We start from the raw sequence: 12935 nt of genomic DNA, 5'->3' as shown, positions 1-12935 counted from the left end.
GGGATAAGTATTTGCCGTTAGCTGAGTTTTCTTATAACAACAGCTACCACGCAAGTATTAAAGCCGCACCGTTTGAAGCTTTGTACGGTAGGAAGTGTAGATCTCCTATTTGTTGGAATGAGGTTGGGGATGCTCAACTTACAGGTCCAGAGATTATTCACGAGACTACTGAGAAGATTGTTCAAATTAAAGAAAGGTTGAGAACTGCTAGAAGTCGGCAAAAGAGTTATGCCGACAAAGGAAGGAAAGATGTTGAATTCCAAGTTGGTGATCGTGTTATGTTAAAAGTTTCGCCTTGGAAGGGTGTTATTCGTTTTGGTAAAAGAGGGAAGTTAAGTCCTCGTTTTGTGGGACCGTTTGAGATCATTGAAAGAGTTGGACCGGTGGCTTATCGTTTGAAGTTGCCACAAGAACTCAGTGCTGTTCACGATGTTTTCCATATTTCGAACTTAAAGAAGTGTTTGGCCGAATTTGATCAGACTATTCCTTTGGAGGAACTTCAGGTTGACAAGCAATTGCATTTTATTGAGGAGCCAGTTGAGATCATGGACCGAGAGGTTAAGACTCTTAAACAGAGCAGAATTCCTATTGTTCGGGTCCGATGGAACGCTAGACGCGGTCCCGAGTTCACTTGGGAGCGTGAAGACCAAATGAAGCAGAAGTATCCGCATTTGTTCTCAGATGCCGAGTCAACCCCTGCGCCTGCTTAAATTTCGGGACGAAATTTCCATAATGGGGAGGTACTGTCACGACCCTACTTTTTCCGTTATCTTTTTCCGTTAATTATTTAACGACCGTTAACTGTTAGTGTGCCACGTCATTTCCATGACCTATATTATTATTTTTGTAATAATATATATATATAATAATTATTATGTGTTATGTGGATATATGTATTCATATTTTAAATTATACGTTTCTACGTTCCGCGGATTTCCATCCGGCGAATCTTTTCGGTTTTTAAACCAACGGTCGAGCTTTCGGGATTTTTAAATCCTAAATATTTTAAATATGATATTTTAAGGTCATATTATTGTTAGGTGTATTTATATTTATTTTTCGTCGCGCGTTCGTTATCTTTCCGAATTTTTAATCGCGTAAGCGTGTTTTCGCGTTTCGGGCTTCGTACGGGATCTCGGGCCACAAGGATTTCATCATTTAGCAAGACGGGCTTGTGGGGCCCACCCCACACCCCCCCATTCGGCCGAATCCCCTTAGAGGGGGGAGTATGTGTTTTTCCTTTTCATTATTTTCCCATTTACATTTTACAAAATTGGAAATCAAAACCTAATCTTATTTTTGTGCTCTCTTCCTCCCTTTTCCCCCCTTTGGCCGTCGAATACATCACCACCATCATCACCATTCTTCAACAAAATTGTAGCTTGGATCATAAATCAATTAACACCATCGTGTTCCTCTCTTCGTTCTCTACACATCTATATACTTTGATTCTTGATTAGGGTATAAACCCTAACCCTAGATCTTTTCATATTTATTTATTTTTCTGTATTTTGATGTTATATGATTAGTATGATATGTATAAGTTGTTGTAATGTTGTTGGAATGCGTAGAATTACTCGTTTGCGTATGATTTCGGTTTGTAAATTTTGGACAGCAGTTTGAATCGTGTTTTCTGACTATATAACTGATATGAATGTTAAAATAAAGTACATAAATGAGTTCCTCTCATCAAGACATTAATTTTAGACTCCGGATTCATGTCGTTTCGATTCCCGGAGCCCTAGATACGCTTAATTTGGTTTTTGTTAAAGATTGAAAGGTGTTCTTGGCATGAACAAGGTTGGGTCCGACTTTGTGACCATCCTTGGTGTCTTTAGGGTGCCTCATTTGGTTAGGACTGATGGTGGGACGAATATTCATGTTCGGGTCATCTAAATCCGAGCCACGGTTCACCCGTTTTGCCCGAATTACTGTTTTGAGTGAAATGATTTCCCAATTGAAGTCAGGGCTGATATGCACGACTTAGGGACTGTTCTTGGTGTGTTCTTGAGTTCATAAATGTGTCGGGTGGTTTGAGTAGGTGAAGTTACATATGTGGCTTGCCCGAAACCGACACCCGGGGCTCAAGATACGACCCGGCGAACTTCTAAATTTATACTTATGGTTAATGATTAAACTTATGATAAAATTTATGGAATTCATTATTAATTAATTACTTAAGATAAAAGAAGTAATTATTTTATTTTAAGACTTTTAATATAATTATTTATTATATTATTTAATTATTAATTATAATTTAATTAACATTTTAATTAAACTTATGATTAGTAATACTTTTATTATTAAAGGAAAATACTTATGATAAGTATTAAATTTAATTATGAGAAATTATTATAAGACTTATATTAAAGATTAAATAATTATTTAATTATTATAAGACTTAATTATTATTTAATTATGACTTAATTATTAAATACTTATGATTTAATAATTTTAATTAGAAACTTATGATATGATTAATAATTCATTATTAATTAATAATACTTATGATATGATTTAAAATTTATTATAAATTAATAATATTTATATTATGATTGATATTTAATTAATTAATTAAATACTTATGTTATACTAATTATAACATTTCAACTTATATTAACTTTAATAATTCATTTTATTTAATTAAACTTATGTTAAGACATTATTATACACTTTTGACTTTAAATAACATTATAACCTATGTTATTATTATAACTTACACTTTTAAAATTAATGTTGACTATGTTTGACCAAGGTTGACTTTTGAGTTGACTTTCGGTTGACTTTGACTTTCAGTTGACTTCTGTTGACTTTCTAAATAAGGAAACTTTCCTAACTTCAAAACTTTCTAAAAATAGAACTTTCTAAATTTGGAAACTTTCCAAAAATAGAAACTTTCCAAAAATAGAAACTTTCCTAAAATAGAAACTTTCCAAAAATGGAAACCTGCTAAAAATAGAAACTTTCTAAAAATAGAAAGTGTGTGTCCTTATGCTGTTCCAATCAAACCGATGCTTGCTGAGTAATGTTCTATGCCTACTTGCAACATGTACAATAGCTATCATACTAAGACTTGGCCTAAGTTAGTTATTTATTTCGACCTGCTTTATTTATAGGTCGGCGTTGTGATCTTTCTTGATCACATTACTTTACTTGCTGTTCGCGTGTTTGTGAGATTTCTTCAGTTGCTATTTAAGGTGAGTTATAGTCCCGTTTTTACATACTTTTCAAAGTATATTTTTGGGATGTGATTACATGCAGATTTTTAATTACGTTTAGACACAAGTAACAGTTAAATTTAATTATTCATTGTGAGTTGGACAAAAATATTCCCTAGTCTGGTAACTGTAATCATTGGTTTCTACCGGTGAACGCGAATCCTACGGATAGATCTATCGGGTTTGACAACCCCATTTCGAGCTAGTCGCGCTAGCAATTTATAATCGGAATGTTTAGTACTTCGTAATTTGTTGTAGATACACTGTCCAAGTGTATATTTTTATTGTGTTTGGCAAGGGTAAATAAAGGGTTAAGTGGTTACCAGGTGGCTCATTGATAATGGAATAATGTTTAATGTTTTCTAACATTTTTAAATCTTGTGGTCTAAAGTTTACTTATTTATTTAAACCTATAATTCACTCAACCTTTGTGTTGACAGTTTACTTGCATGTTTTCACAGGTACTTGAGTTATTTGATGCTTCCGCTGTCGTTAGAAGAGTCTGCATGCATTTGGGCAGATTTTATGAAACAATTTATGAAACTTAAGTTTGCATTCTACTTTGGATAATTTAAATTGTGGGTTTGTTGGCAATGTTTTGTGTCAACTTTTGGTTTCATATTATGGTTGGTTGGTTTTCAAACTACTTAATTTGGTTTGTTTCCTTTTTGGGGAACATTTTGAAATAAAAGAATGCAACTTTGTTTATTTAATTCATTTAAGTCCGATCAAGCTATGGGACCAACTGACGGATCCGTTAAGTGTTTTGACGGGGTCGTCACAATTCAGACGTCGACTTTTAGTATATCACACATGAATATACCAAAACACAAGTATTTTAAACGTAAATATTTCAAACATATGTATAGGACACAAAATCTGAGTATAAAAAATATTAAATTTTGACTTAACTTTGCCCAGCCTTGACTTTGACCACCGCTCAGACCCGATTTTGACCGCCGCTCAAACCCTTGAATTTTTAGTGTCGGCCAAATCGTTAGACGCTTTTAGGCGAAACGGTACAGACTAGTCGCCAAACCGACTAGGCGGCCGAGATGGCCGCCGTTAAGAACACTACTAGTTACCACATAGAATTTTACAATGTTCACTGCAGTTGCATAAGAATAAAGAATGCAATCAAGGTTTACAATGGCATTCACCTAGTAGATAGAACGAACAAGATGCTAAATTTTACAAAAATAAATTGATGTGTTCTAATATAAACTGCAACTAAAAGGTGAATACAAGAGGTAGGTAACAAAAAATAAGAAACAAAATCACAATTTGAAGTCACAAAAACAATCAGGCAATGCAGAACCTCTCCCCATAACAAAATCATCTCTATGAGCTTTACTCAAAGCTTCCATTAACTCTTTCCCTTTTAACCCCTGAGAAGTAAAGTCTGCAAAATCCTTCCTACTTAAAAACAGGGTTTTATACAACCCATTATAAGCTCTCATTGCAGCCACCATCTTATCCATATTACCAAAATATGTAGCCACATACGAATCACTATTAATCGATACGTAATAATCCAATGCAGCTTTCGTATTTCCATGCATAATCTTGAAGTCTTCACCACTCAAAAGAGATGACTTTGTAACAACGTTTGTGTAAACAGATGTTAATCCTTCAAGTTCCATAATTCCATCTCCAGCTGCTAAATAAATGTTTGTGTTTGTTGGGATCGAAAGAGATTGAAGAATGAAAGCCGTTTCGTTAGGAGTGAGTGGACATTTTCCACGTGATCTCCAACGACGGGCTGTTTCTCCGGTCCACGGTTTTCGATCTCCACGAGCAGCCTCTATAGCCTTCATGGACGAAGAAGAAAGCCCGTTGTATTCACATTGACTGTATGCTACCATATCAGGTTCGAAACGTAGGTGAAGAGATAGAAAGGGTTTTGGTATGGCTTCTAGAAGCTCGGAACTCTTCTTCTCTAAAACTCTTGTTAGACGTAACGCACTGTAACATGCTTGACAAAGGGCAGCCTTTGCATAGAGCGGGAACCTGCAAGATATCACAACATCCAAATGCTAATTTACTAGAGGTGGCAAGATGGGCAGGTCAGACGGGTTGGTTAACATGTCAAAAAGATTTCAGCTTGTAACATGTAATTTTCATTTTCATTACATATCAAAACAGCCTAGTAGAGAGTTTCTCCCCCAATTTTTAATGTATTCATATCAAAATCAAAAGTCATGATTACCTAAAAAAATGTTATTACAAGAATAATTTAAAAAGTTGATTTGAGAAGTTAGAGAAGCACTTTAGGTTTAACCCATTCGAACCATTCAACCCATTTAATAACTAACTAATCCCTGATCGACTTATTGATAACTAAGTCACTAAGTTATTCGAAAATTTCATTTGTACTAATTATTTTGTGAACATTAAGAAAGCAAATAGTTCCAATACCTATCACGTCTTTGGCTCATTGCAGGTGTAATAGAAATGTATCGATGCTCCAAAAGGGAGGGAAGGACAGTCTCAACGTAATCAAATTGCCCTTTGCGTTTGCTGCAATCTACTCGTACAGGTTCTTTTGATGCAATTTCTGAAGGAAGTTCTTTTACAACTTCAATAAACCCCTTCAATTGTTCAATAAAGTAGTCCACATCAAATACATCCGTGAAACCACTGAAAAAAACGCGAGAATCACAACACATTAACAAAAACTCCATATAGCAGTTTCCTAATTAAACCAATAACAAACCTTAAAGTACCTTGATTCATTCCAATAAGCAGCCACTTCAAACTTTGGCAAAACAAGAGTAGCATTCAGTAATCGTGCTACACCAACACCATCACATAACTGTACATAAGAAGTAATAAACATCAGCTTCTTAAAGAATTAAAAACCACATTTATAATTAATTAAATAGAATAAGATGTAAACGTAGTGACTACTTACATCCCTCCTCATCTGATTAAGCCCACCATAACAATCCACTCGAATATAACCATTACTCTTAACTGCTAAATCTGCAGCAATTCAACAAAAAAGGCGCATTCGTCTGCAAAAAAAATCGACATTTTACAGCACTCAGACACATAATTACTACCACTGGCATTTATGAATCATAATTAGTTAAAAAGGTAAACCTACAACTGCATAACTTACAATAAAATTAGCAGTATTCCCAAAACATAACGCCGCATTTCAATTCATGATCCTGAAATTTTTCAGTTTATGCAGTACTAAAAGTAAGCTAGATTAATATACAGTACATACATATCACATCTTCAATAATTTCCAATTTATACAACATATATAGATATGGATATAAATTAAATATACATAAAATAAAATAAAATTAGGGTTAGAAACTGACCAGTGAAATGTCCTTGAATCCACCAATCACAAGGACGCCATTCTAAAATTCTTTTAGCACTCCATATAACAGGTGTAGTGCCACTACAAATAAGATAGAATATTCAAATTAAACTGATATAATTGATAATGAACAATTAGAATAATAAAAGCGAGAATTAAGGAGCTTACGTGGCGGAATAGAGAGGGATCTGATAGGAGAAAGGTGAAGAAGGAGATAATGAGATCACGGCGAATAATAGAACAATAGTGAAAAAGGTGAGTGTGAGTAAGGGTTTTTTCACGAAAATAGATAACATCTGATTCATACATACAGATCAAAGTGTAGTGTTGCAGACGCAAAAAGGATTTGGGGGGTTTTAATGGCGATTGTAGTATTCGATCTGGACTTGTGGAGTAAGGTATGATATGAATTTTGGTGATTGTCCGGTAGATTTATGTGCAGAGTAACTAGCTTTTACAGTTAACTGTAAACCGTGTTGCCTTGTGGGTTAGGTGTTTTCTTCTTCGATTTTCGTTAAACTATAACCCGGTTTATATGCATCGGAGTCACAATATTTGTTTGCTTCGGCACGCAGCTTACCTCTCGCGTCCTTCATCGGTGGATGCTACACTCCGTGTTATGTTTCTAGTTTAATCCGTTCGAGACAGAGTTGGCTCTTCTTACTGTAGGTTTAATTTGACGCGCACTTTTTGAGTGTTGGGTTCCGACTGTTTTAATGTCTTTGGAGCTGTGTGTTCGCCTTTATTCAGGGGATTTTGTGTCATTCAACGGTGGATACTACATTCCCTGGTATGTTTCTTCTTGGAGTGCTAATCTTTTCAGGTCTCAAATAGAGTTGACTCTTCTTGTAGCAGGTTTAATTTGTCATCTACTTTTGAGTGTTGGGGTTTCGGCCGATTTAATGCCTTTGGAGCCGTGTGTTCGCTTCTGTAGGTGTTCAGTTGAGTGGAAAAGTAGAGAAATTTTTGGATTCGTGTAGTATAGGTTAGAAATAGGGTATAATTTGATTGTCCAAATTTATTCTTAAATCGTGTATTCACTTTCTCTATAGTGTCATTTCGGTTGAGTTTTCCACCCCGAGCCCTGCGAGGGGTGCTGCCCCTCGAACCCTTGCCCGCTCACCTGGGAGCGGGGCCTCAGCCAGAGGCGCTACCTAAAACTATTACTGGATGACACTAAAATCACCAACAGTATAGGGTCGGATTATGGTTCATCGGATAGTCATATCTTTCCCCGTCAAATGTTCTTCGACAATCAATTTTCTAGGGAGTCTCTTGAATAATGATGTGTGTAAATGTGTGTGTCTGACTGTTTCAATGGTTTATATTTGTTGTTTAATTGTATTTGTTTCAATGTTGTTAGAGTTAGATTTAATAAATAATTCAAGTTGTCACTTTAATTAGATCAAGTGATCTATTTAATAAATTTCTTAGAGTGTGTAATACTAATGATCATATACATAGCATTGTATATGTATATTTTATTTTCTAAAAAGCTAAGGACAGAACTACGCGGATTATAAGGCACAGTTATGCAATATTCGCTGAAAATAAATACTGCGGTTATGTATTCGCTGAAATGCCAAACTGCGGTTTGATCCGCTGACTTTCCGCGGAGAGCCGAGCATCTCGCAGACCGCGGATATCACGGATACTATAAATAGGGAGCTTGGCCTCTCATTTATAGGTTGTTGATTCTCTGCCATTTGCCTAAGCCTTTGTAGATTTTACTTGTAACTTTGCCCAAGGACTTCTTACATTGAGTTAAGGTGAATCATGCTAATCGATAACGAAGACCGGGTCGGGGTGGTTGATCACTTGATAGTTAAAGTGAAAAACGATCATCGGGACCCAAAATAATCATCGAACATCCCATCCTCCATTATAATCTTATTGCACTCAATCCGTAATTAAGCAACATCATTAATTAAGGATTGATTAATTAAGGAAACGAATGCTAAAAAATCTAATGCAAACAATGCTAACGATTCGTAGCCTGAAGTGTAGTGACCCGAACTTTTCCATGTTTATATATATTAATTGAGATTGATATTTACATGATTAAATGTTTCCAACATGTTAAGCAATCAAACTTGTTAAGACTTGATTAATTGAAATATGTTTCATATAGACAATTGACCACCCAAGTTGACCGGTGATTCACGAACGTTAAAACTTGTAAAAACTATATGATGACATATATATGGATATATATATAGTTAACATGATACTATGATAAGTAAACATATCATTAAGTATATTAACAATGAACTACATATGTAAAAACAAGACTACTAACTTAATGATTTTTAAACGAGACATATATGTAACGATTATCGTTGTAAAGACATTTAATGTATATATATCATATTAAGAGATATTCATACATGATAATATCATGATAATATAATAATTTAAAATCTCATTTGATATTATAAACATTGGGTTAACAACATTTAACAAGATTGTTAACCTAAAGGTTTCAAAACAACACTTACATGTAACGACTAACGATGACTTAACGACTCAGTTAAAATGTATATACATGTAGTGTTTTAATATGTATTTATACACTTTTGAAAGACTTCAATACACTTATCAAAATACTTCTACTTAACAAAAATGCTTACAATTACATCCTCGTTTAGTTTCATCAACAATTCTACTCGTATGCACCCGTATTCGTACTCGTACAATACACAGCTTTTAGATGTATGTACTATTGGTATATACACTCCAATGATCAGCTCTTAGCAGCCCATGTGAGTCACCTAACACATGTGGGAACCATCATTTGGCAACTAGCATGAAATATCTCATAAAATTACAAAAATATGAGTAATCATTCATGACTTATTTACATGAAAACAAAATTACATATCCTTTATATCTAATCCATACACCAACGACCAAAAACACCTACAAACACTTTCATTCTTCAATTTTCTTCATCTAATTGATCTCTCTCAAGTTCTATCTTCAAGTTCTAAGTGTTCTTCATAAATTCCAAAAGTTCTAGTTTCATAAAATCAAGAATACTTTCAAGTTTGCTAGCTCACTTCCAATCTTGTAAGGTGATCATTCAACCTCAAGAAATCTTTGTTTCTTACAGTAGGTTATCATTCTAATACAAGGTAATAATCATATTCAAACTTTGGTTCAATTTCTATAACTATAACAATCTTATTTCAAGTGATGATCTTACTTGAACTTGTTTTCGTGTCATGATTCTGCTTCAAGAACTTCGTGCCATCCAAGGATCCATTGAAGCTAGATCCATTTTTCTCTTTTCCAGTAGGTTTATCCAAGGAACTTAAGGTAGTAATGATGTTCATAACATCATTCGATTCATACATATAAAGCTATCTTATTCGAAGGTTTAAACTTGTAATCACTAGAACATAGTTTAGTTAATTCTAAACTTGTTCGCAAACAAAAGTTAATCCTTCTAACTTGACTTTTAAAATCAACTAAACACATGTTCTATATCTATATGATATGCTAACATAATGATTTAAAACCTGAAAACACGAAAAACACCGTAAAACCGGATTTACGCCGTCGTAGTAACACCGCGGGCTGTTTTGGGTTAGTTAATTAAAAACTATGATAAACTTTGATTTAAAAGTTGTTATTCTGAGAAAATGATTTTTATTATGAACATGAAACTATATCCAAAAATTATGGTTAAACTCAAAGTGGAAGTATGTTTTCTAAAATGGTCATCTAGACGTCGTTCTTTCGACTGAAATGACTACCTTTACAAAAACGACTTGTAACTTATTTTTTCGACTATAAACCTATACTTTTTCTGTTTAGATTCATAAAATAGAGTTCAATATGAAACCATAGCAATTTGATTCACTCAAAACGGATTTAAAATGAAGAAGTTATGGGTAAAACAAGATTGGATAATTTTTCTCATTTTAGCTACGTGAAAATTGGTAACAAATCTATTCCAACCATAACTTAATCAACTTGTATTGTATATTATGTAATCTTGAGATACCATAGACACGTATACAATGTTTCGACCTATCATGTCGACACATCTATATATATTTCGGAACAACCATAGACACTCTATATGTGAATGTTGGAGTTAGCTATACAGGGTTGAGGTTGATTCCAAAATATATATAGTTTGAGTTGTGTTCAATACTGAGATACGTATACACTGGGTCGTGGATTGATTCAAGATAATATTTATCGATTTATTTCTGTACATCTAACTGTGGACAACTAGTTATAGGTTACTAACGAGGACAGCTGACTTAATAAACTTAAAACATCAAAATATATTAAAAGTGTTGTAAATATATTTTGAACATACTTTAATATATATGTATATATTGTTATAGGTTCGTGAATCAACAGTGGCCAAGTCTTACTTCCCGACGAAGTAAAAATCTGTGAAAGTGAGTTATAGTCCCACTTTTAAAATCCAATATTTTTGGGATGAGAATACATGCAGGTTTTATAAATGATTTACAAAATAGACACAAGTACGTGAAACTACATTCTATGGTTGAATTATCGAAATCGAATATGCCCCTTTTTATTAAGTCTGGTAATCTATGAATTAGGGAACAGACACCCTAATTGACGCGAATCCTAAAGATAGATCTATTGGGCCTAACAAACCCCATCCAAAGTACCGGATGCTTTAGTACTTCGAAATTTATATCATATCCGAAGGGTGTCCCGGAATGATGGGGATATTCTTATATATGCATCTTGTTAATGTCGGTTACCAGGTGTTCACCATATGAATGATTTTTATCTCTATGTATGGGATGTGTATTGAAATATGAAATCTTGTGGTCTATTATTATGATTTGATATATATAGGTTAAACCTATAACTCACCAACATTTTTGTTGACGTTTTAAGCATGTTTATTCTCAGGTGATTATTAAGAGCTTCCGCTGTCGCATACTTAAATAAGGACGAGATTTGGAGTCCATGCTTGTATGATATTGTGTAAAAACTGCATTCAAGAAACTTATTTTGTTGTAACATATTTGTATTGTAAACCATTATGTAATGGTCGTGTGTAAACAGGATATTTTAGATTATCATTATTTGATAATCTACGTAAAGCTTTTTAAAACCTTTATCTATGAAATAAAGGTTATGGTTTGTTTTAAAAATGAATGCAGTCTTTGAAAAACGTCTCATATAGAGGTCAAAACCTCGCAACGAAATCAATTAATATGGAACGTTTTTAGTCAATAAGAACGGGACATTTCAGTTGGTATCCGAGCGTTGGTCTTAGAGAACCAGAATTTTGCATTAGTGTGTCTTATCGAGTTTGTTAGGATGCATTAGTGAGTCTGGACTTCGACCGTGTTTACTTGAAAAATGATTGCTTAACAAATTTTGTTGGAAACTATATATTTTTAACATGTGAATATTATGTGATATATTAATCTCTTAACGCGTTTGATATTATGTGATAGATGTCTACCTCTAGAACAAGTTCCATTGACTCACCTAATAATAATGAAGAGTCAAATGTAAATTGGAATGATTCGTGGACTGATTCACAAGTTCCCGAAGAGGAACCGGAAGAAGAGTCGGAACCGGAAGAAGAATCGGAACCGGAAGAAGAATCGGAACCGGATGAAGAAATAGAACCGGTGGGGGAAATAATAAAACGGTTAAGTAAAAGAAAATCCTCAACCAACCGACCAAGGTTAATTATGGTCAATGGTGTTTCCGCCGAGGAAGCAAAATATTGGGAGGATTACCAATTCTCCGATGAATCGGATTCCGACGAGAATTCCGATGATGTTATAGAAATTACCCCAACTGAATTTAAAAAGGCAAAAGAAAATAATAAGGGAAAGGGCATAAAAATAGAGAAATCTAATTCCAACCCCGATGAACTTTATATGTATCGTCAACCCCCGAAGTCCTTAAGTTGTAACAATGACCCGGGAACCTCTAAACCACCAGGTTTTTCTAAACCAATGTGGATCACGACGGATCGTATTAGGGGAACATCATATATCCCTAGAAACTTGGCAAAACGAACCAAAACCGAAGAAGAAGAAACGAGCGAGTCGGAATAAGATAGTTGTATTCGTGTGGTGTAATATATGTAATATAGTGTTCGTATGCTTTATGATATATGTAAAAATTGCTTGTATTAATAAGTATTTTTTTATGAATCTAACTCTTGTCTATTTTACAGTTTAAAAACACAAAATGGATAGACAACCCAATATTTTAAGAGACCTACCCGGAGACATGATTGATGAAATCTTGTCTAGAGTCGGCCAGAATTCCTCGGCACAACTATTTAAGGCGAGATCAGTTTGTAAGACATTCGAAGAACGTTCCAAGAATGTCTTGGTTTATAAGAGACTTTCGTT

General features: G+C 34.2%; 1 protein-coding gene across 1 annotated transcript; it reads right to left on the bottom strand.

The window, feature by feature from the left end:
* Positions 1-4368: 4368 nt before the first annotated feature.
* Positions 4369-6879, bottom strand: LOC139867169 (O-fucosyltransferase 13). The gene is made up of 6 exons (XM_071855500.1): positions 6724-6879; positions 6554-6636; positions 6133-6203; positions 5945-6033; positions 5637-5858; positions 4369-5228 (listed from the first exon to the last, which is right to left on the bottom strand). Exons 1-6 carry the CDS (start codon positions 6858-6860, stop codon positions 4496-4498), a joined length of 1335 nt encoding a protein of 444 aa, XP_071711601.1. The 5' UTR covers positions 6861-6879; the 3' UTR covers positions 4369-4495.
* Positions 6880-12935: the final 6056 nt, after the last annotated feature.

The sequence above is a fragment of the Rutidosis leptorrhynchoides genome, chromosome 9, assembly GCF_046630445.1.
Source record: "Rutidosis leptorrhynchoides isolate AG116_Rl617_1_P2 chromosome 9, CSIRO_AGI_Rlap_v1, whole genome shotgun sequence".
Classification (NCBI taxonomy): domain Eukaryota; kingdom Viridiplantae; phylum Streptophyta; class Magnoliopsida; order Asterales; family Asteraceae; genus Rutidosis; species Rutidosis leptorrhynchoides.
Note: the sequence above shows the minus strand (reverse complement) of the source record. Positions and strands in the feature narration are given on the sequence as shown.

Coding starts and splice junctions, on each gene's coding strand:
- LOC139867169 (XM_071855500.1), bottom strand. CDS start 6,860: ATGAATCAGATGTTATCTATTTTCGTGAAAAAACCCTTACTCACACTC. Junction 6,204..6,553: donor GATTCAAGGACATTTCACTG/GTCAGTTTCTAA, acceptor GAATTGCTGCAG/ATTTAGCAGTTAAGAGTAAT. Junction 6,034..6,132: donor TTAATCAGATGAGGAGGGAT/GTAAGTAGTCAC, acceptor TCTTATGTACAG/TTATGTGATGGTGTTGGTGT.